This window comes from Astyanax mexicanus, chromosome 1 (assembly GCF_023375975.1).
Source record: "Astyanax mexicanus isolate ESR-SI-001 chromosome 1, AstMex3_surface, whole genome shotgun sequence".
Lineage (NCBI taxonomy): Eukaryota > Metazoa > Chordata > Actinopteri > Characiformes > Acestrorhamphidae > Astyanax > Astyanax mexicanus.
In genome coordinates this window covers 80,361,408-80,387,208 of record NC_064408.1, presented here as the reverse complement: position 1 = coordinate 80,387,208, position 25,801 = coordinate 80,361,408, and the positions used below count along the sequence as shown (strand labels likewise).

Genomic DNA, 25,801 nt, shown 5'->3' with positions numbered 1-25,801 from the left:
CTCAGTTTTACTGAATGCGAGCTGCTGGTGGAGCAATGGAGACTTCAGAAGAGGAAACTCAGACCTCAGTAGCTCATTTACTCATAGTAAAAACAAAGAAACAAAGGAGTGAAGTTTCTGACTAAGCGCTCTCTCTCTCTCGGACTGAACTTAACCTGGAATCAGATTCATCCGCTCTAAAAGGAGACGCATCACACCCGCCCAATTTAAAATGATTCTTCCGCATGCTCGGTGCAATTACCCATTCTCACCAGAGAGGGACCTAAATCCCAAAACTTATGGACATCAGCTTTAAACAAAGCATTGTTAACCAGACTGCAATATTGAAAAGATAAATAGCTTAGACATACTTCTGATATTGTGCTTCACAGAACACATGCAGAGATGTACATAGAGATTACTCCAGCATTTGACTGAGCATGCATTTTAATACAAGGTTTAGTTATGTGTGTGTGTGCACAGGGCAGGTGGGCCCACTAAAGTGAGTGCAAGACACTGCAGCATGAACAGCAGGCTGAACAGTGGAAGCACTGGGCATCAGCTGCTGTTCAAAACTGACACTCTACTGTCACATTCCAGTAAAAACACACACACAAAGAGAGAAAGAGAGCCTCACGTAACATCCTGCTTCCATCAAATGAGAAATGTTCCTCTCAAATAAACATCAATGAATGTAATTGGTTGAGTTGTTGATGTAATGTAATACAAACCATAGCATATGAATAACCAGCCCATTACACATATATTGTTTAATCCATAGGAGCCCAGACTCATTTCTGAACATTAATACCAATTTCAAAACGGAATCAGTTAAATTCAGTGAACAGCTAATTCTGTTTCTTATTTTGGGAACATGACTGTTAATATTTAACCCTGGTTTTGAGGTAACATAAATTACAACAATTTCATTACTTGTATTTTAACATTGTGTTCTATAAATCATGCCAGAACCAGTTGTATGGCATGTAAACTATTTGAATGGTTGGGACAAGCTATAGAAGCAAAAAGTACACTTTTAAAAGCAACTAGTTTTTTCTCAAACACTAACCCAGCACTCCTGCATTCTGTAAATAAGATCAAATGAACAAACACATTAATGCAGTTCTCTTAAATTTTGTCCTGTCCAGTTTGCAGTGTGCCAAGCCCAGAGTAGCAACTTATTAATAGGTGCTATTACTACTGATGACTATGAATTTGCAATTTTAACAAAATAATGTCACATTATTTATTTTATGCAAAAAAATACATGTACAGCTCTGGAAAAAAATAAGAGACTACATAAATTGATTCTTTGATTTTACCAAATTGAAAACATCAATCATAATCAAGAGGAAGATGGATGATCACAAGCCAACAAACCAAGCTGAACTGCTTAAATTTTTGCACCAGGTGTGGCTTAAAGTTATCTAAAAGCAGTGTGTAAGACTGGTGGAGAATCAGAAAGACTTTAAATGCTGATAAACTCACAGAACCAAAACATTGGCCAATTTTAAAGCTAAAACATACATCAGTGTGGTTCTGTCTCCAATGCTGATTCTAGAATGATGTTTATCTTGTGTGTGTATATGTGTGTGTGGATCAGTGACTCATGTGCTGCAGTGTGTGTGGAATGCAGGAGCTTCCAGTGTGCTCCTGTCGCTCTCATGATCAGCGGCTGCTGCTGAGTCTCACACATTTTCACACTGCCAAGAGGCCTTGACAAAGGCAGGTCAACTGCTGGGGCTGCACTGAGCGCTCAGCTTACACGCAGCCACCAGAAAGTCAACAGTGGGAGTCTCCGAGGCCTGCGCTTCACACACCTGCCTGCGCAGAAGAATCCACTCAGCAATGCAGGACATCTAACAGCCCATCACTCAAACCGTTTCTCAATAACGAAAGCATACCAGTGAAGACCCATGACCTGTCTTTATTCAGCAGCCGCACCCAGCTTGTAGGTGCTTTAAATAACCACATATAATAACACATTTCACAATATACATTTCAAAACTGTACAAAACTATGTACACAGACAAAATACAGAGATTCAGGCAGTACCACTCAACACGGCTCAGTCTTTAAAACATATTACTAAAAGTCTTTCTGAAAAGAACATGTCAAATGAGGAGTGGGATCAAAGCATAATGGACCAAAATAAAAACAGAAGAGGAAACCCCAGTACTGCTGACTAACATCCCTATTAAATTTCACCTGCAGCTGAACAGCAGAACTAAACCTTTTAAAAGGGAAACTGACCTGACTGTAACACTTCTGCTTATTTATTAGGTTAAAATGTGGACAAAGCCATTTACAGTGGGATAAATGATGTGTGAAAAACGTTGTTTAATCAGAAAACTGGAACTATGTTGATGTGGAAGAAGGTAAGAAAGACTAACTCAATTTGCTCAATTAAATTTGCTTTTAAAAGGTAAAATATTTCTGTGGCCTCAGTTTTGGACAGGTTAAGGACGCTTTCAGAGCTGCCTTGTTTGGTCCAGACCTTCAGACTACTCAGTTTGGTCTGAACCAAAATAGCAGGTGTGAAAGGAGCCATGAACCATGATCCAGACCAAATAACCAAAATATGCTAAACTAAAAGAGGTGATCTCGATCTGATTCAACTAAACCTGATTGCTGTGTGTAAACACCTTTTTCGGTTTGTTCAGAACTGAAAGAAATGAAATCAGACGGGGAGTGTACAAATAAGTCACATAGCAGGATGGGCACAACAGATTGTGCTGGTGATTCCTGTATCTACTGTAACTGTAGATTAATCCTTATTTGTAAACAGAAATAAAATGAATTCAAGGGGTATCTGCCCAGGGTTCTGCCCAGTCTGCTGTGCCAGACATGCAATTGAATTCAGTCATATTCAAGCAGGGAGGCAATGACAACTCCACCAGCATCTAAACCACACTCTTCTACAAACCAATTCAACCAATTTCAAGTACGGGGAGATACAGCTCACAAAAGGTGAAGATGACAGAACATAGCAATAGTGTGCTCACTGAGCTTCAGCATGAACCATAATCTGTAAGCCCACAGATCCCGACTGAATGATTAAGGCCTCATTTAGAAACAGTCATATTCCAATGAGCTGAAACCTGCTACCAGCTGGTGATGAAGACTCCCACCAATCAGACACAGCTTAGACTCACTGCACCATTTTTTTTAGGTGCTACTTTTTTTTTTCTTTACAATTTGCGCATTCACATAAAATGGTGCAAATATTGTCTCCTTGACCGCTTTACAATATGTGATGATCATACAGCACAATTTTATAAAAATTATACAGAATTATCTATATCTTAAGACTCGTAGGTATACTCCTGCAAGTATACCTGATTCCTGTAAGGTAAGTAATTCCTTAACAGGTTAAACCAAAATGCTTGCTTTGTGGTTTAAATTTTTTTTTGCAAAAAATATAAGATTATGAGAACTAACAATCTAATTTTTTATCAAGTTCAAAACCCTAGGCATAATGTAAACATTCTATATAAATAGAAAAGCTCAGATTGACAACTAAACCAGAAATATTTAGAAACCTTATTTTTAAGACTGCAGTCTGAAGCAGATCTTCTCTAGGAGCACTGGATAATCAGATCAATTCACTATAGCCAAGTTCCTGTGAGGCACCCAAATATGACATGGTAGTTATCTGGAGAAATTAGCCTGATGATTTAAGTGCACAACTGACAACTGACAAATAGAGTCTGACAAATAGAAAGTGAGGCAAGAGATGTTCCTGTTGAAAGGACTTTGATTGGATTGACTAACTATGATTGGGTATAAAAAAGGGGAAACTGAAAAACCAGGTACTGGAGTTGGGGATATTTCTGAACTGCTATAAACATGCTTTAGAATGTCATTAAAACATCCAATCAGCAGTCTTAATTTTGGAATAAGCATGCTTATAGTCTCACAGATGGTGCTAAGACTGATTATTAAAATCAGTAAAAAAAACAAAAAAAAAACAGACTATTTAAAATGTACAGAACGTTCTGATACTTTGTATTATTAAAGCAGTTCAGACGGTTTTTATAAAAAATATAGACTTTAAACACCCAGCCCTACTTCTGATGGTCCTAAATTCAGCATATTAATGCACAACAGCAGCTCAGACAACAGAGAAGATGGATCACATTATAGATGCATAAAAGCCATCAGAAACCGCAAGGCTAGAATTTCTGCCAAATACTCTGCTCATTATTCTGTATTCTGTTCATTATTAAAACAAAAATCCTTCTCTGCACCTGGCAAGGCATCACATTAAGCAAACCCAGCCCATTTAAAAGAAAAAGAAACCTCAATAACACAACAAATCTGTTTACACATCACAATTAACAGAACAACAAAATTAACAGAACACTGCATGATATGCCACTATTGTGCACACTTTCACGGTCACTGAGACAGCTTACTCCATCCTGCTGCATATATACAGATAAACAGGAAACGTGCTGTAATCAGTTGTAGAAATAAGTTATCAGAGTTCACATGGAACAGGTAAACATCACAGTGCGTTGTAGTCCGCTCAGGGTCCGCTCAGACTGCTGCCCTCTGGGTCCGGCCTGCAGGGGGCAGTAGTGTCCAGTCGGACGCAGTCTCGTGGGGTGGAGTAGCTCTCCTGAGCGGTGGTCTTCTTCTGGGGTCTCTGATATTCTGAACAAACTCCGTTCTGGACCCCCAAAGGCTTCCTGACCTTAGGGCTGTCGTACACCCCCTCTGAATGGTTCGCTCTGTCCAGTTTGACCTGGGGTGTTTGATAGCCTCCAGAAATGCCCCCTACCACCTTTCTGTAGTTACTACTGTCCTTGGTTTTAAATGAGGGGCTTTTGCTGAGGACCACTCCTGGTACACTGTAGCTGGGATCAGGGAGAAAACCATCCTTACGAAAGGCATGTCGCTCTATGATGGGTGTGGCGTACTCAGGCTCCTGATTGGTCAGTGGTAGGGCATATTGATTGGCTGTGTGCAGGTAGTCGTAATGAGTGGCGGTCTCGTTGACCTCGTCCTTGGTGTCTGTGTCCATTGGTCTGAAAGTGGAGCCCTTCCTGGAGACCGTGCCCACTCCCAGCATGAGTGGCTGCTGGTAATCTGTGAAGGAAGAGATCAGACTAATTCAAACTCATAAAACAACAGAATAAACCATTTATACAAAGATACTGAGTAACAGTAACAATTTATTATATTTTATACAAGGGGTGCATGACTTATCAGTGGTTGATATACAGTCAATATCAGAATATAACCCAATTGTCAGAGCAGCTTTTATTAGTTGGCTGGATATTTCTGGTTGGTCGATTATTCTCAGTCCAGAAGGGACACTAAGGTGTTTAAAAACTCCAGCAGCACAACTGTGTTTGATCCACTTTTACCAGAACAACAAACACTATAACACACCACCACCCTGTCAGTGTCACTGCAGTGCTAAAAAGATCCACCACAGAAACAATAACTGTTCTCTGGTGGTCCTGACCATTGAGAAACAGGTTAAAAGATGCATAATAAAGTATGCAGAAAAACAGATGGACTATAGTCTGTAATTATACACCTACAACCTACAAGTTACTTCTATTTGATGAGTTAAAAAACAGTGAGTGAACGAGTAGAAACAAGGAGGCGATCATAATATTCTAACTAGACTGTGCATTATTCACAGAAAAAATTACAACTGACACTTCTAAGTCCAACTTTTAGCTCATTATCTTAATCACGAGTGGAAAGATCTTTCTTTCTTGATTGACACAAAAGTGTAATTGCACATCCAGACAGGCAGACTTTTACAGCTCTGGGAAAAAAGAGATCACTGAAAATAAGTTTCTCTGATTTTACCAAATTGAAAACCTCTGGAATATAATCAAGAGAAAGATCGATGCTCACAAGCCATCAAACCAAGCTAAACTGCTTGAATTTTTGCACCAGGAGTGGCATAAAGCGATCCAAAAGCAGTGTGTAAGACTGGTGGAGAAAAACATGCCAAAATGCATGAAAACTGATTAAAAAACAGGGTTACTCCACCAAATATTGATTTCTGTACTGTTAAAACTTTATTAATATAAACTTTTCTTTTTGCATTATTTGAGGTTTAAAAGCTCTGCAACTTTTTTTGTTATTTCTCATTTTCTGCAAATAAATGCTCTAAATGACAAGTTTTTGTTTTGAATTTGGGAGAAATGTTGTCTGTAGTTTATAAAATAAAACAACAGTGTTCATTTTACTCAAACATTTACCTATAAACAGCAAAATCAGAGATTCAGAAACTGAAGTGGTCTCTTAATTTCTTTCCAGAGCTGTATATCAAAACACTATTAAACTCCAGTACAGGGGAGTATGGGCACTGGTCTTTGCATGTGCTGATGAGCATGTGCTTTCTTAATAACTACAGTTTCATATATCTAAAAATGAATGAAATTAAATCAGGTACACAACAACCTTGTTACACCATCATGAACACTATTGTCATTCAGTCTAATTGAGATGACTAAACAAGCTTTGGCAGAAGTGACATAGAAAGAAGTGTGCATGAATCATACCATTTTCACAAATAGTAATTAGTGCATGTAAACCTTCATTACTTTCATCATCTTGACATAATACATAGCCTGTTAAATTCACTTCAGCACAGCAACCACTCACATTTCTGTCCTTCTAAATATACTTAAACCAGGCATTATAAATAAGGTGCTGTATGTAGGACGACCAAACTGGATCATTATTTTCCTCAGAGCATTACAGTGCGGAACAGATTTTTTTGTAAATATGGTCATTTGAGGCCTTAACACAAAGCCTGAATGAATGAATGAATGAATGAATGAATACCTTACTGTAACATAAAATAATTCTGAGAACAAAAATTACAGCAGTGTCGCTGAAGACTGGTCACAGTACCTGCCATGTCGCTGGTGACGAGGTCAATTTTTGGGAGGTGGTCTTTCTCTGAGCTGTAGCTGAAGGTGAACTCAGTGGACTGCTGCCTGGCAGATGGATGTTTTACTTGCTTCCAGCAACCTGGAATGTATGAAACACATTATCACATACAAAGGCTTGCATAGATTCCCTGGTGTGTTTGTAAATAGTAAATAAAGTGACTGTGGACATTTTCACATGGTTTTCAAATCAATCCAATTTCATCAAACCAAATTCAATCAAACCAATTTCATTGAACAGAGGAAATCTACTTTGGTATTCTTACTAGTCGTGCAAAACATAAATACAGCTCTGAAAAAAATTAAGAGACCACTTAAATTACAAAATTAAAAATCAATGGAATATAATCAAGAGGAAGATGGATGATCACAAGCCATCAAACCAAGCTGAACTGCTTGAATTTTTTGCACCAGGGGTGGAGAAGTTATTCAAAAGCAGTATGCAAGACTGGTGGAGGAGAACATGCCAAGATGCATGAAAACTGTGACTAAAAACCAGGGTTATTCCACCAAATATTGATTAAGTTTCTGAATATGAACTTGTTATTTTTTTTTGCATCGAGGTCCGAAAGCTCTGCATTTTTTGTTATTTCAGCCATTTCTCATTTTCTGCAAATAAATTCTCTAAATTACAATATTTTACTTGGAATTTAGGAGAAATGTTGTCGGTGGTTTATAGAATAAAACAATATTTATTTTTACTTAAACATATATCTATAAATAGCAAAATCAGTGAAACTGACTCAGAAACTGAAGTGGTCTCTTAATTTTTCTCCAGTGCTGTATATTATACCAATTAGGATTTTGACTGCAGCAGACTATTTTATGAGCAAAAGCTCAACAAATACTGACACCTCTTAAAATCCCAAACAGAAATCAACACAACTGGCAAGTGAGCTCTGCATACAGAGGCTGTTCACAGTACAGCTGCTGGCACTAGTCTGCTTTGTATATTTATTGCACTCTGTTTGTAAGTAGCTATAGTGCAGCTGTTGTGACACCATATTGCCAGTTCCTGCATTTCTAGGGCTTTTAAGAGTTTTAAAGAGTTTTTAAGAGTTTTAAGTGTGTGCAGACTGAAGTAGTGTGAACTGCTTGGTGGTCTCCTTGTCTTACTGACCTGCATGTGGTGGATCTGCAGAGTCGTAGGTGTTCTCTTTGGTTTTCTTTCTGTGAGAGAGACAGAAAAAGAGAGCTTTGTTCTCTACCTTCAACTGAATATTAGGTATATGTAAAATCATAAACACCCATCTCTGGTAAATAATTAATGCCTAAAAATTATAATACAAAAACAAATACTAATAATGCTAATACGATTAGTAGTGTAACTGTAATAGTCGTAGTATTCATTCAAATAAGTGATAATATTCAGCACTCAAAATGGCATATTATTATTATTATCTACTGATCAATACGCAACATACTTCATTTTCAACGGAAAGATAGTGTTGGCATCTTGCCAGTCGACTCAAGTAGTGTAAATGCACTTACTTGTGAAGCGCCCTGCAGAGGCAGATAGCCAGTAGCAGCAGAGCCACAGCCAGTATAGTGGGCACCAAAATAATGGCCAGTTGAACTGTGCAAAGAGGAGTGGGGAGGAGGGGAAAAGAAGTTTAATGACAGTGTTACACTAAACCACACAGGACTGATAATCAATCAACCTACGAAAGACTGTGTGTAATTCAATGTTTAAATTTAACTTAACATTAAAATATTATATAAAATATTATATACATATTTTTCACAGTGGCTTTGATCTATTTACTAGATAAACTGTTGAAAATGTGTACCTAGTTCAGACTGAGAAGGCACAGGCTCAGTGATGTCCGTTTCCTCTCCTGGAAAGGCCTCCAGTGTGACCTGAGAAGATGAACTCACTACCAGGAAAAAAAAGGAATTTTTTTTAAGGACCATCTTCCCACTTGTGCTTTACCTCTCACTAACTTATTAAGAATCAGCAAATGAGGCTTGAGGATTTGTCTCACCCACAGATAACCAACAACACACCTGGGGTGGTTCTGACATCACATCCCAGCAGTTCCACAGTGAGGCCGGTCCCTCGATGCCACTGCAGTGGAACGACGCAAAGGTAGCGGGCTGTAATGGCTGGATGGAAGGTGTAGCGAGTCTGGTTGAGATTATCCACGTTGCCTTCAAATATCTAAAAAAAATGCAACAGCAAGTACAGGCAGTGTATTCTAGTGTAACCAAAGGAGCAACAATTTAGCTTATTTGAGTTTGTTCAAATCAACCAAATGATTCAGGACTTACTGTGTCTTCAGAACTGTTATAGTGAGTGTAATTCCTCCAGCGACTTTTCTCCTTATACAGAATTTTGTAGCTTTTCACAAAGTAGTCAGATGTTGTTGAACCTTTAGTTAAAATTCCTGCAAAAAAAAAAAAAAATCGTAGATACTTTGAAATCAGTAGTGATATATACAGCTCTGGGAAATAAATAAGAGACCACTTCAGTTTCTCTGATTTTGCCTTTTATAGTTATATGTTTGAGTAAAATAAACATTGTTGTTGTATTCTATTAACTGCGGAAAACATTTATCCCAAATTCCAAATAAACATATTGTCATTTAGAGCATTTATTTGCAGAAAATGAGAAACGGCTGGAATAACAAAAGATGCAGAGCTTTCAGACCTTAAACAATGCAAAGAAAACAAGTTCATATTCATAAAGTTTTAAGAGTTCAGAAATCAATATTTGGTGGAATTCATGCATCTTGGCATGTTTTCCTCCACCAGTCTTACACACTGCTTTTGGATAACTTTATGCCACTCCTGGTGCAAAAATTCAAGCAGTTCAGCTTGGTTTGATGGCTTGTGATCATCCATCTTCCTCTTGCTTATATTTCATATATTTTTTTAATTTGGTAAAATCAAAGAAAAATCATCATCATTAAGTGGTCTTTAATTTTTTTCAGAGCTGTATATAACTGATATGTGATTTAGCAAAAATAATATAATGTTCTGATAGTAAATCAGATTTATTTGTGTCTATTTTACAGCAGTGATGTCACAAAGTGACGTATACATTAGGGTTCAATGGATATATCAACATGCTGATGTTAGCTTTCCTTCAAGATCAAATTCCTTATCTGGATCAGCTGGATTTCTGGGTCTCATGAGAAGTTGAGAATTCATTAAATCACAAAGAGCTCTGGATCTTCCAGAGTGATCACTCGTCAAAAGTATTAGATTTTCATAGAACTCTTAGTCTTAAACTCCTTAAGATCCCAAACTGTGGCTGATTAAGACTTGTGGCTGCAAGCAGAGTATTGCAACATTAATGTAACATTAAAAGGTGAGCTGCAAAATGTTTTTCTGTGTTCAGTTCACTAAACATCTGGTTGCCAGACATTTTAGAACTGAGTAATTGTTAGAATACATTAGAAGAAAAAACCCAACAACAATATTCTGGTATTGTTATTTACTGAAATCCCTATGTAATGAAGTGTCAGTGTGAAAACTGGCTATCTAAGTTGTTCTTTGACATTGAAATTAATCTTTTATAAAGCCATTTTCTACTCCTATGTGACAAAAAAAGACCTAACCAAGGTCTAGGATGATGATCTTCTCTGAATGAAGAGCTGTATTCTTCAGTTGCACCATATTATGCACCCACTGCTAAGATAACACAGCTTCCTCTTTCTGAGGAGCTAACTGCAGTCAGAACCACCCCATATAAAAGCCACGCTTCCGTACAAAAGACAAAGTGTTCATTCTCTGGCTCTGAATGTAATGTGCCTCCTTAAGCAGCATGAAATTGGCTTGGCTGTGCTGAACACACACACACACGCCATGCTCAAAATAAACGCAGCGTCCGGCCTGCTCCTATATTTAAATGTGCCTTTGTGAAAAGGCCTGTATGTTTGCAGGGGAAGCAGATAGAAGGTCTTTTAATTCTTCTTATGCAATACCAGGAACGAGTAAAAGGATGCAGCCATCAAAAGGGCGTAGAGCACGGGAGGGTGGGAGCTGAGGGCTCCTCATGTGCTCTGGGGTTGTAACATTGGGCACTCCCTCGATGGTCACATGAAAGCCCCTCTGGATAATTACTCCTTGTTTATTCTCTTTACTGAACAGATGTGTGGACATTATATGCCTAAACATTTGTAGACACTTTCTCTTCCACTGAATGCTGGGTAATTGACAGAGAGCTTGTGTTCAATTGGCTGCAGTACAGTATCTTCTCCGCTTCTGGGAGGGCTTTACATTAGATGTGAAGTTCATGTGCAGCTGCTTTCCTATAGAGATTATACAAGCTGTGCTAAATGCCTGTGTCAGCATGGTGCACCCAAAAAAAGTTGTTGAACTTGCTAATTATAAGGGCTGTCTGGATATATTTAAACATACAGTACAGTGTGCAGGCAGATATTTAATCCTATTAAGCTTCACATGCCTATTATTCTAAACAATGAGGTAAGAAGGCAGAAAAAACCCAAAGGCCATCAGGGTTAACGTTTTTCAATGACCCACTAATCTTAATCTTGGTTTAAGGGGCTGCCCTGCTGTTTTGATAACATTAACCTTCTATTGCCTGAAAAAAGAAGTTGTTCATTTCGATTTCCTCTGGTTAATCTGAATTAGGCTGGATAATAAAGGAAGACTCTAACATAATTAACACCACGCCAAATATCTGTAAACAAGCCTTTTAAAAGCACTCTTTACCTTGATTAAATCACAAAACCACATTTACGTAAATTATACAAAGTTAAATGTTCTAAGAAAATATAATAAATGAATGCTTATATAATCAAACAGTAGAAAAATGTAAGATATTAAACGAAAAACAATGTGTGCTTTTAGAAGGACTAGCTCAATATTTATAGTTCCTTAGAATCAGCCTGCATAGTTTGTCAAAAAAAAAAAACACATTATAAATTATGCTTAAACTATATAGTGCAACAGTTTAGCAAATGGTGATAGTTCCTGTGTGAATAAATAGGCTTAATTCCTAATTGTCTCCACCAGCACAGTGGACACAATCAGTTTGGGTCAGACCTAATATTCATTATTTTTTTGTGGGAAAATAAAAGCAAAATGCCTGTTGCTGTATAACACTGTATAACACTCTCAATCAAAACACAGTCTGAAGCTTTAACTCTATTTGAATTACAGATCATAATGTACTTCATTTAAACCTGAATTCGGTTAATGATTAAGTCACAAATCTTTATGGTTGCTGAAATAGTGTTAATACTTGCAATCGAGCTGATAATCCCTTTCAGATCACAATGGTTTTACCATAATCTGAATCTAAACGTCTTAACGTTAAGCTATGCTGGGAAGCTGAACAGGATTTTATTTAGTGGAAGTGGGGGAGATCAGTATGAGCTATGAGCACACAACACATACACACAATCTTCTACTGCAAAAACAACAGTAACCCACAATCATACAGAGTGTTTAATATACATCAAGTGTTTTTCTTGAATTATCATTAATATGCCCAATGTTAGAATAATAGCTAATATGTGCAATGTTCAGTTGCATTAGTATTAGTATTAGTACTACTAATAAATGACATTTTACATATAATATAATGGTAACCATTAAATAAATTACAGTAAATGTAAAAGTAAACTATTATCGTGGCTCATTGAGTTGTTTCGTGCCTATGAAAATTTATTTAAGACTACATTTTAATCTGTGATATAATATTTTATGTGGTACGCTTATTGTATTTTATTATATGATAAAATTAAATAAATAAATAAACCCCCCTGGCTTGGTTGCACTTATTTTTCCAAGGCTAAGAAGTAGTTTGGTGTTTGCATGTAAGTGTGAGTGTGTTCCCTGTGGATTGCATGGCTAAAGCAAATAAGAGTTTGTTATTTAAGGCGTTATCGCAGCTCTTGTGATGTTTTTATCAGGAAAAATACTGCGATAACAACACAATTAATGGCACAGCCCTTATAGGTAAAAAATACAAGAAGACTGGGCAAAAGTTCTCAAACTCAAAACAAAGACAGAAGATGCTTGTGTGCACTTGCAGTAACTCTAACCTGTAATTCTCTTCTTCTCTCCCAGGTCAAGTTGCAGCCACTGTTTGCAGTCAGCGCTCCACATGCCTGTAGGGGTGACAGTTTTGGTGTCTTTGGGGGACCGGTCAACCGGAGTTCCCTCCAAACTGTTCTTCTCCCACGAGAGGGAGGTGGAAAGTGGCTGAAGAATGGTCTGTCTGTTACAGTCTGTGAAAGGAGAGAGAGAGAGGGATAGAAGAGAAGAGAGTATGAGTAGCGTTTCTTAATAGTCTGTGCTCTTCTCTAATGTGGACTGTGTAAAACAGTCCAATTGGCATCAGCTTTCATTCGTCAAGAAAGCAGTGGGCTTATAGAAACATGAAAAAAAGACATCAAAAGGGCATGTTGGTTTTCTGCTTGTGCCTAGAGTTTGTCTGACATAATAGCATGCATATGGTGCAATAACTAATTTATGGTGAGCTGTGACTCAACAGGAAGAGCGGGTCTATTAAAAAACCCACCATCTGTACACTTAAACAGAGTCACATGTGCTAGGAAAAAACAGAAACAAAGAAACAAAGAAACAGAAATCGGATATTCTTCTGCTAACTACATTCTTACCTACTTCCACAGGGAAACAAAACTACACTGAGTGTGAAGTGTATGTAGACCACATCTGACTAACACCCCATCACACATCTGACTTGAGTATACAGGAAAATGACTTCATATAGCATAAGCATGACTGTTTGAGAAAGAGAAAAAGGTAACGGAGGAGATGGAAAGAAATCCTGATTAAAATGGGTTGTGAAAAATGGCTGAGTGGGGGATGACTCCACGGCTTTGTCACAGTCAGGAGTGCATTGTAGTGGTCTAAGCTAATTCCACAGTCAAGTCTATTGATTGCTAGCCACTTATCAGCTTCACCCAGGATGTGTGTTCATTCAGTCATTCTGCTTCAACACAACAATACAATACTGACCAGTGGAAATTAGGACAATGCCAAACACTAACTGGCTTAAAGACCTAGTTCTGTGAAAAAAATTAAAGCCAAAAAGAATAAAAATAAAAAAATAATTCTGAAAGGACAAAAACAAGCAGAGCAGACATACAGGTGTGTGAAAAGTAGCCGTTAGAGCTGCACGTTGGCAGCAGACTGCTGTTTAGACGGTTGTTGTGGTGCTTGGCACACTGGCGATCTCTGAGTCACCTGGGGCCTGCTGGTACAGGTAGAGCTGCACTGGGGATAAGGCCTCCCGTGTCAGACTCCGTCAGGCGGAAATAAATCAATTCAGCTGATAAGAGGTTCCCACGCTTCCCCAACCAACCTGTTAAACCAGCAGGCTTTCACTCTGCTCAACGGATACAATACCAGTCAGTTTACCACATAATCTGAACTACTTCCCTTTCAGGCCAACGGTTAAATAAAATAAACTGACAAACCTGGACACCACAATGTTTGTGTTTTGTGCCATATCAGCAACATATTGGCTGTTTTATGGCAATATTTTATATATTATTTATATTTTATTATTATTGACAATGTTCGTGACTTGAGCATCACAGACTTAAATCTTTATATGAAGTACTTCCAGAACACCATCAACAGAAATCAATAACAAAAACCTCTCCTTAACATAGCTCAGTATTAATTAAAATTATCATCTAAAACCTGTTTTAGGTAGTCAGAGCTTTTAAAAGATAAAGGAGGTGCAGGGATGTGTCATTGCGTGAGACACTGTGGAAAAACTACTTTTGAGAATATTAATAAATCTCATCTAATATACAGCTCTGGAAAAAAATGATAAGATTCTTTGATTTTACCAAATTGGAAACCTCTGGAATATAATCAAGAAGAAGATGGATGATCACAAGCCATCAAACCCAGCTGAACTGCTTGAATTTTTGCACCAGGAGTGGCATAAAGTTATCCAAAAGCAGTGTGTAAGACTGGTGGAGGAGAACATGCCAAGATGCATGAAAAATGTGATTAAAAACCAGGGTTATTCCACCAAAAATTGATTTCTGAACTCTTAAAACTTTATAATTATGACCTTCTTTTCTTTGCATAATTTGAGGTCTGAAAGCTCTGCATCTTTTTTGTTATTTTAGCCATTTTCTGCTAATAAATGCTCTCAATGACAATATTATAGGAGAAATGTTGTACGTAGTTTATAGAATAAAACGTTCAAAAAAATGTTCATTTTACTCAAACATTAACCTATAAATGGCCAAATTAGAGAAACTGATTCAGAATGGAATATCTTAACTACTAGCTACTAAATGCAAATTTAAAAGCCTGAAATTAGTTCCAGAGCTTTATTCTGTTCATTTAATGTCCCATGAAAAAATGAGGAAAGACGATAAATATTTTCAAATCAACTGTACAATTACTTTGAATCTGTAAAAACGGAGGAACTAAAGAAATATGTTTGTAATGGCTAAACGCAGTATTTACAAAAGTATATAAAAAAGAGGATTGTCACACTTTTTCACACAATCACATCTTGACTGCCTGATTTCAAATTCACTGTGGTGGTGCACAACTGCAAAATCACAAAAACTGTTCAATGTATGCACACAAATGTTAATAATTTTACTGGTCCATTCTTAATTATATACTTTTAATATATAAAGGTAATGTTCTGATGCAAAAGTCTTACCATTTGTGACAAACGTGAGGAATGAGTCTGACAAAGAGTCACTGAAAAAGAGAGAAAGAGAAAGAGAGAATGATCACAATTACAGTGATAAATGTAGGAGCTGTCACGCGAGAGGAACACCCACTGGGGCCAAAGAGGAGCAGACCCTCTATTGTTTCCCCACACACTCCTTCCTAAATCACAGCTAAACTGGGTGCAGGCCTTTGTTCCAAAAGCCCTCCTACCACCCCCCAAAAGCCTGTTTCACCGCCGACTCCATGGAGGTCTGGGGCAAAGCTGTGCTCCACGAGAGAGCTGTGTGGGTCTAATTAGAGGGGGCATGACAGGGAAATTGCATCTTTCTCAGTCATTACTTAAGAACGTGTCATTTTCACAGGCTTCCTGGCTGGGATTACTTTTTTTATCATTCTTATCATTTCAGTCTGCTGTGAAGCTGTTTGCCTGTGCAGTAAAGCAGTTTTACTCCCCATAAAAATCAGCAGGAATCAATCTGCTTTGATCACAGACCACCAACAGACACATGCACTGAGCAACATCAAAACAGAGCGGCATCATATAACAAACAAAGTTAAATTACTTTTATATTTATGCCACTTAAGCAACGCCTAAATAGTATAAACAGACTACAGCCCAAATAGTTGTCACTGCTAATTAAAGATGCACATTAACTAAGAAACATATAAATGCCAAGGAAATAACAGAGATTTAATTATAAAGGCAATTTAAGTGCAAATCACAAATCTTTAGCAAGAGCAAGACTAGTGCTCATTTAAGTGCTCTTGAAAGATGAGAGATTTTCAATGCCAACAAACTTTCTCTGCTCTTAAATGGCAGTATTTTAGTACAATTTCCAAATCAAGACACTAAATGAACCCTTTTTTACAGCATTGTCACTTAAATATATATTATTACAATATAAACTAGGGAGTTTTGTATTAGTAAGATACACAGTTGAAAATCAGATACACTACTTTAGTACATACATATGAATGAATACACAAAGAAAATACTTTAAACTGTAGCCATACTATGAACTTTTTATGATACTACACTTGATATCACTATGCAACTCAAAATTCCAATCTCCTGACAACCTTACATCAGAAACCGATGCAGACAAACCACCCAAAGCTTCGGTTGTCGAAACCAAGGAAAGTGATTGTTAACACATATTGATCCTGCATTCCAATGAGACAAAAGCTATCCCTGGAGAATATTACATCATTAAGTTGATCCTCTCAGAGCAGAAACGCTTTCCAATAGGTGCTTGCCATATTCAGTAAGAGCAGAGCAGGTTAGTTGTGCTGTGAAGACAGATAGATAGGTAAGAAGGTAAGTTTATCTGAACAGATGTGTGGCTTCTCTCCAACTAACATCGAAACCTCAGTGTTAGTAATTCAGCTATTCACTCATGACTAATAAAAACTTCCTGATCCTCATCCTGTGGCATTTTTGTTCAATGCCATTCAAAATTCACAACTATAGTTTAAAAGCTCTATTTTAATTAATGACCGATTAGCCTGTGGCAAAAACTGAACCCTGAGATCAACACACAACAGTCCCTCTCCTGAACAATTGTTAGGCAATTGATTTTGGTATGTGCTTCAGGCACCTTGAAGGGAAAAATCAATACGAGGTAATTTGTGGTGGGAGCAGAGACAAATTTCAAATGTCACATCCTCAAGCCTGCCTGTAATAACAAGGCTAGACGTCTCTTCACGTCAGAATCAGAAGAGTGCTGCCTTGGTTGCTACCAAGTTTACTTAAGTTTAAGTGTAACATAACTATATTAAAAAAAAAAAAAAAAAAAAAAATCTGAAAAAGTAATTGGATTAAATGCAAAAACATATTCCAAGACGAATACAAATTCAAAGAGGGTATGTGCCTACCAGAGTCATATAGCAAATCACTTAATTTATTTATTTATTTTTGCTAAAAACTGTTTATTTGGGTGAGTAAAGCGTTTCTGTTTATTTACAGTAAGCTTAGCATTAGTGGCTAACCATAAGCGGGTAATGCTAATGCTGCTCCAGCAGTGATAGCCGGGGTTAAGGGCAGGCTACAGTCCGATAATACTCACCTCTGGTCGGGGAAATAGTGGTTAGCGGCTAATGCTAATACTGCTCCAGCCCCGGTGCTGGAGAACTAAACTGAAACTTCTGTATAACACTATACTACAGTAGAGTGGCTTTACTGCTCCTTAATACCTGACTGGTATAATTCATACATAAGACACACCGGATTAAAAGGCACGGTTTAAAAATACGGTAAATGGTACAGAGTAATTTTAGAGTAACCTTAGATTGTGACATCAGGTTTCAGGCATCAGACTAAACAGTTTTTTTAATTTCAGGAAAAACCTGAATATCAGGAGAATTTTTATTGCATAAAAATTTACCATGTTATTTCTGCCAAACAAAGCCAACCCACAAATATGGCTAGAATATATATATATATATATATATATATATATATATATATATATATATATATATATATATAGAATAGAATAAATATGGTTTTGCACTTGTTTGCTTGCTTTTCAGTTTACCATAGGTCTTCTGTTTTAATAAACAAACACTGAGGAATTTAATATCACCGATAAAATAAACCTTTTGATGAAGGCATGGGTAAGGCTTGCTTTAAACATAGCACCACATCAAGCAATGCCTGGCCCATACAGTGAGCGATAACGGTCAGAATATTTTTTACCTCAAAGAAAGAACTCATGTCTCAAGAGATAAAGAGCAGACACAGCTGAATCCTCAACAGAAAAAAATGAAACCTGTTGAGACCTGTCCAGGACGAGGGCTTATGAAATATGCTGTAGGGCTGTAGTCATTACTGAATCACTTTCAGCCAAACCTTTCTTTTGGGGCATGATCATGGTTCTGTCTTTGGGCATGTCTGGTAGTGGAACTAAATTAGAATCTCTTTTAACACACCTTTTTTGAGTTACTAAACAAAAGAGCACAGGCAATAATCTTGTCAACATCCATCACACTACAATCCAGTCTAATTCAAGAATGCAGAGCTCTTATGATGCTTAGGAGTACGAGGTGATGGGGAAAAACTTACCTTTGTGATAGGATCCCATTAGCTTGGACAGCCTCGTAGTGTATCGGTCCACTGTGATTTTCCACTGTGATTGGTCCTCCGAACTGGTTCAAGATGACTCCAGCATGGACTGCAGCTTTACATAAATTGGACGTCTGAAATAAAAGAACGAGGAAAGGGTTGCTGTTTAAAAAACATGGGTCTTCAGAATAAAAAAAAAAAAAAAAAAACACACACACACAGCCCTCTCTGTTTTACTAAGACAGACATACAGCATGTGTGAAGGTAACACCTCAAAAGACAAACAAACATTACACATGCACTCTTAGTTACAGTTATTTGTCCTTGTAAACAGTGCCAACATGGGCATTCTGTTTAATTTAAAGAGGTATGCAAACAAACACGCAAACAAGTGCAAAACCATATTTATCCTCTATATATATAGAAAATTACTCTGTACAATTTACCGTATTTTTCGCACTATGCAGCGCACATAAAATCTTTTAATTATCCCAAAAATTATCAGGGTGCCTTTTAATCTGGTGTGTCTTATGTATGAATTCTACCAGTGTACCAGTCTACCAGCCAGTATTAAGAAGCAGTAAAGCCACTCTACTGAAGTACAGCTTTATACAGGAGGTTTAGTTTAGTTCTCAAGCACTGGGGCTGGAGCAGTATTAGAATTAGCTGCTAACTGCTATTTCCCCGTTCAGAGTTAAGTATTATCAGACTGTAGCCTGCCCCTAACCCCGGCTATCACTGCTGGAGCAGCATTAGTATTATTTGAATTTGTATTTGTCTTGGAATATGTTTTTGCATTTAATCTAATAACTTTTTCAGCTTTTTTATAGTTATGCTACACTTAAACTTAAACTTAATTAAACTTGGTAGCAACCAAGGCTGCACTCTTCAAAAGACAAACACAAACAACATTACACATGCACTCTTAGTTACAGTTATTTGTCCTTGTCAACAGTGCCAACATGGGCATTCTGTTTAATTTAAAGAGGTATGTTGCAAATGCCAGAAGAGAACACGGCTAATCACAGGCCATTCATCTTTGCTGAGTGTGCAGCAGAGTTACAGTTGACATGGGAATGAAAGGCACATTGTAATTTAATTGGAGAGGGACAATTACAGTAATTGCAGTATGCCAGAAAAATGCAAAACATCTCTAGTCTAGGCTCTTCTAGTCACTAGTCTGTAAATTTGCATTTAATTAAAAAAAAATTAATCAAACCTTTAGAATTAAGACTGTTCAAAATCATTTTTATCCAGTCAGCTGCATCAGGTAAAGCACATGTTGGGAATCATACTGAGCCCAGCTTCCCAAAAGCATCAGTGTTTCTTATCTTGTAGTGAGTGTGTTCAGGATAATGCTCACCTTAACATTTAAGAATATATGGTACAAGTCCATCACAGCAGAAGATGTTAAAGGAATTTACTAAATTGATTTCCCAAGTTTGTTTTAGTCATCAACTATTAAAATTTGGAGTCTTTCATTTCTGCACTCAATTCAAACTTACTGGTCAAATTTTAAAGTTTGGTTCATATATATTTTTTTATCTTTTTAATATGAATAAAACTTGAACCTGGACTGACTCACATACTAAAAAGAACACCATTCAATTTCATGCTAATATTACACAAATGTAAGAAAACACAGTTCATTATAAATTAATAGAAATGTCTTTCCTTGGTAAAAAAAAATAGGAAAATATTTCTCCTTGATTTCCCCAACTCACTGTAAAGGTTTGTATAAGATGAGCTATGATTTAGATATGACTCACTTCAACCTACATAGTGAATAAAGCTTATCACACTAGTGAATCTGCCTTTTCATCTTAACCCAGTCATTTTTTTTCAGGCTCCTCCACATTAACTCATACTGCCTAATGCTGTTTCTGAGTAATGGGTGAACATGCATCGTCTGCAGTGCTGTATTTAGGACCAGTCATCAGCATGATGTAGTAATAGAGGACTCATTGTGTCTTATCTGTAGAAACAGCTGCTCTGCATTCAGACCTGTCTCATTAACCTGATCATTTATCCACCGGTCGGGGCCATAAATACACTCCGGTGTGTGTTCTGGCCAATAGCGTTCCCTCTCTCCCAACTCCCTATTCCCCATCCTACACTGTTCATGCTGTGGTATTAAGGACTGAAAGAATTATCCTGACAGTTGCAAGAATTATCGCCCAGAAGGAGGACGCCATGTCTTTGAATTAGATTACATTACTACTGCTTTTGGCTAAAGTGTTCCCTGATTCAAGGCAAAAACCATAACTGCTTGGGATTTCTATTTTTTAAGGTATTGTAAATCTCATAAATCAGGTTCACAGTAAGAATTGCAGTGCTGGAGCTCTAAGGCCACTGAGCCCAACCCTTTTTTTTTCTTGCATTAGCATGCCAATTGGTGCCCCAATTCTTGGTAGATCAAGGGGAAGGTGTTAGAAGTACATGGCCATTTAAACAGAGATTTTGCACTAAAAAGAGATTTTGCACAGAGACATGCACTAAAAACAAAGGGATATGAAAATCACTGGCAATACAGCTGCAAAAAACCTAAAGAAAACCTCAAATATAATAAAAATTTGATAAAATGACAACTCCTAGTTTCAAAGGTTAATGTGCATTTTCAAAGTTTTCTGGGCATTTTTTTCATAAAAACATTTAAAAAAGTGCTAGTAGCATCTCAGTAGCTAGCTAGCTAGCGAATCTTCCTGTTCCATTTTAAAGGGGTGCATCAGACGGCAGAGACATCAGCATTTAAGGTGGAACAAAAAATAAAGTTAACTATTTAACCAGCAGCTACACTGAACTTAAGCACTCCACTGCTATTACAACAGCCCAGCAGGGTTCAGGTGCTTGAAGGGTTCTTAGTGAGAGAATTTCTCCCCTTCCTCTTGGGTTACACTCGAAAAAAAAGGGCAGGTGTACAAAACAGAAATGGGATTGGGACAAAAAAAAAAGAAGGCATTTTTGGAAACCATGAAAGCATAGGACAATGGTTCATGAAATTATGAAGACAATAGAAGCAATATGTCAAGGTGATTTATGATAAAAAAAAATATTATATACATATATTATCACTTAAGACTACATCACATTTTGTATGTTAAAACTTCAATATGTTTGTCTGTGTCTAATAAAAGCTGCAGTAGGTTTTAACCAATTATTAAATATCTACTTAAAATCAAAGCAATCACACTTCCCAGCAAACAAATAATTTTGTCAAAAAAAAAAAAAAAGACATGAAGGTTTAGTCAGCACTGAGCACTGTATTAAAAATAGTTTCAAGTCAGAGTATAGCCTTTTTTGGTCTCGATTTCTTATGACATGAAACCCACAAGATGTTGGTCCATGCTGACATTATGCAGAACCTGTTCTACAACATAGCAAGGTGTTTTATCAGATTTAGATCCGTTGACTGCCATGTTCGTGAATCCAGTTTGAAATGACTTTTTTTTGTGTGTGTGTGTGACATGGTGTAGAATCATCATGCTGGAAAATTGTGAGTGATACATAGTAAATTGTGGCCATGAAGAGATTGGAACATTATCAGAAGCAATTCTCAAACAGACTGGGATTATACCAAAGGATTAGCATAAGCAAAATGTGTGAAGAAAACAAACATTCTCCACACCATTACACCACCTCCACCAGCCTGGAATGTTGACATAAGGCAGGTTATGCCTATGGATTCAATCTGCTGGTGCCAAATTCTGACCCAACCCTCCATGTACCTCAGCATAAAACCAGACTCACTAGGATATGTTTTCCCAATCTTTTCCAGTTCACCCAGCAAATGCACTGATGCATCACACTCTTAAGATAAAAGTAAGCACTTAAAATAAAGATTGCTCTTGAACATATGCTTGATAACTGATTAGAAATATAGCAAAATGTGTTTCCCCAAGCCAAGAGGCTCCACTGAGAGTATGACCTTTACAACACAATTACTAACAACACGTAAACACCCAGCTGACATCACACTCTTTCTATTGTCTACGGAAGCACAAGCTAGCTATTTACAGTAGTTTCCAATCTGGACGACCTTTAAAAACGAACACAACATTCTCAGTAATGCATTACAGCCTTTTCACCTTGTTAAAAATTCCACGTGCAGCTACATGCCACCTCCCAGTGTTTACACCTCCTTCACACAGAGCAGCCTGTGGCTAGCAGGACTTTGATCAGCAGTGTTTACACAAAGAGGAGCCGAGCTGTTGTTGTGTAAATGAGTTTCATTTGGACAGTGAATGAAGGTATTATTATAAAACACAGAGCTGGCTTAAGTGTTAAAGGTTCTGTGTGTGAGTTTACTCAATAGACACTGGGGACAAATCCACTCCTGTTCAGTGGCATCATTCATTCTATAGCTCTGAGGCTGTAGGTCGCTTTGTAGTCGGCCCAAATAAGACACTTCAAGCTGATGTGATTTTGGTCTGAGTAAAAAGGAATAATGTTTAAAAGAAAAATTTGCATTCTAACGTAAATGCAAAGTAAAATGTACTAGTTTATTATACTATATATACAGTCACTGGATTATATGAATATGATTTATATGATATGAATGAATGATCTGTTTAAAAAGTCTATATAAATACACTGCTAGATATACTGGCCTGCCAAAAGTCAAAAGGTCATATAAATTGCATTAATAAGATTTACCTCATACCTTGGGGAATGCCCACATCTGTATAATATGTGAGGTGTTATCTTCTTGTGACTGTGCCTGAACATTGCCTAGCATACTCATGGCAGAGTAATAGACAGTGCCAAGTAGATAAGTAGTAAAATAAAGATCCGATTTGTCATTAAAAAAATTACTGAGCTTTAAAATGAGTTGTTTTTATATTTTATTTAATACCAACATCTAAAAAGGAGATCGTCCTACTCCAACTGCTCAAAGAGCTCCACAGAATCACCCTGCTACTCGCTGTTTTAGACAAGACTTGTTAAAGGATTAAATACAATGTATTATTAAATCACTCTAATTTAGAATTGTATACTGGTATCAGCCTTCCACCCATACACATAAACAGACATGCCATCTCTAACCCCCCGGAAAAAAAAAAAAAAAACACCCCAGAGTTTACATGGGACACTAATGGTAAATTACAAAATTACGACAAGTACTCAGAGAGGGCTGCATGTAACTTAACAGCTCTTTACTCCACCCACTCATTACAAAAGCCAACCTGAGCTAATCAGCCACAACGCCTCCGTCTCTAATACAGTCGACACCCGCTTCTCAAAGCTTGCAACAGAAGGATGGGAACGGCTCAGCGGAGCTACAATAAAACAGAGTGGAACATCCATTCTCACATGGATATGTCAATAAGATCCTGCTGACCCTTGTGGTACAACACCACCACCCACACCCCCACCCTGGCTCCGTCTTGCTCACTCACACTCTGTCTCTCTCTCTCTCTCTCTCTCTCTCTCTCTCACACACACACACACACACACACACACACACACACACACACACACACACACACACACATATACACACACATACACACACATACACACACACAGGCCGGGGCTTGATTTTGAAGGTTACTCCCAAGAGAGACGAGTTCCTCCAAGCCAGACAGAGCACCTGATGATTTGGGTGTGGAATAAGTAGGAGTAAAAGAGTATGTTCTAATGAAATAACTATAAATAACTATAAATACTCTGTATCATACTGTATATACAACTATGGCTCAGCTTCCCATACAGTGTCTAGCTGCAGAATACGAAAATCTCCCATCTCTAATGCTGAGTAATCCAAAACCAGGCTTAGTTTGGGAAACTGCCCATGTATGTCTAAATGCTTGTGGACACTGCAGGTAAATAATGTATTCAGCTAGTTTTAAGTTAAAGTAGCCATTACCATATAGTGAAGTACTGCTAAAATAATAGGGTTTTATAAAGCAGATAAACTGTGTTTTCTGGAATTATGGTATCTAAAACGTAGAAATATGAACACTCACAATAAAGAATATTTAAAAAATATTTTTAAAAAGGCAACCGTGTCATTTTCTTGAGAGGAAAAAGTTAAGACAGCCCCACATTTATTTCTACTTAGAATTAGATTATGGTGAAGCACATTGGCTGCAGATTAAAACATGGTTAGAGAGGACATTGGAGGAGGCTGTCTTATTTAAACCTCAGATATTTAGTTTGGTTTACTGAAGAGATTTTTTAAGGGATTTGTGTCACCATTGAAGGGTCTAAAAAAAAAAAAAAAAAAAAAAAAAAGAAAATCTCTCAAAGCCTTCAGAAATAAGGCTATATCTATCAGCTATAATCAATCAATAATGCCTTTTAAAAACATAAATGTTCATGTCAAATTAAGTCTTTGAACATCATATGACTCCTTATGTTTAAAATGGTTTGTTACTGTTGAGGTACCTGCATTTCTTTGCTCGGTCTTAAAAACCAACACATCACTTGATTAATCGACAAATCCATTAATAGCTTGACTACCAATATGATTATAGTGAGAGCCTTAGCCATCATATCAAATTTCTGTTTTGCAGTACTACCTGGTCTGCTAGTTGTAGCAATTCCTGACTCTCAAAAGTATCAGTGATTAAGGTGAAGCGGCGGGAGAATGAGTTTGTGGGGGAAATACAAATAAACAGACTTCAGAGCTCCCAAATCAATACAAACAGCATGAAAGCAATGCAGAGCGACACATAAAAGTGCCTGGTCAGTGTGGGTTACCACAAACAGGAAGAATGCTGTCATAATACTAAGCTTTAAGAATGTACTCCAAAGTCTTAACTGCTGGAGGGAAGTCTCAAAGCCCAAGCTCATGACCCCATTCCAGTCTCCTGCTCTCACTCCTTCACACACATAATAGCTGGACCCACTGAATGAGCTATTGTGGTTTGGCCGACCCCTGATCCGACCCAAACTTCAAACCCAAACTGCTGCAAGAATCCAGTGGAGTTACATAAAGGAATTCCAGCCTGAGTTAACACCACACTGGGAGAACAATGAAACCTGCACAAATGGACTAGTTTGGGGTTATACCCAATTTTTTCATGTGTGTTATCTATTGTGCAAACAATTAAATGTAGGCTTTTTATATGTATTTTATACAGTACAATGTGTATAGTGTACAGTTTATACATTAATATGAATTTATATGTACACTTTGTTTTATAAGATAAAACATTAAAGAACTAACATTAGAATA

General features: G+C 37.4%; 1 protein-coding gene across 1 annotated transcript in view; it reads right to left on the bottom strand.

The window, feature by feature from the left end:
* Positions 1 to 1,885: 1,885 nt before the first annotated feature.
* The window catches only part of dcbld1 (discoidin, CUB and LCCL domain containing 1), a 40,215-nt gene continuing 16,299 nt past the window's right edge, over positions 1,886 to 25,801 (bottom strand). Inside the window, exons 6-15 of the mRNA XM_022662832.2 lie at positions 18,622 to 18,755; positions 15,544 to 15,584; positions 12,923 to 13,108; positions 9,177 to 9,292; positions 8,913 to 9,066; positions 8,696 to 8,782; positions 8,397 to 8,481; positions 8,026 to 8,075; positions 6,868 to 6,987; positions 1,886 to 5,073 (exon numbers count right to left, since the gene is read on the bottom strand). Of these exons, the coding sequence (XP_022518553.2) occupies positions 4,511 to 5,073; positions 6,868 to 6,987; positions 8,026 to 8,075; positions 8,397 to 8,481; positions 8,696 to 8,782; positions 8,913 to 9,066; positions 9,177 to 9,292; positions 12,923 to 13,108; positions 15,544 to 15,584; positions 18,622 to 18,755 (1,536 nt within the window). The 3' untranslated portion in view covers positions 1,886 to 4,510. The remainder of the gene's footprint in view (positions 5,074 to 6,867; positions 6,988 to 8,025; positions 8,076 to 8,396; positions 8,482 to 8,695; positions 8,783 to 8,912; positions 9,067 to 9,176; positions 9,293 to 12,922; positions 13,109 to 15,543; positions 15,585 to 18,621; positions 18,756 to 25,801) is intronic.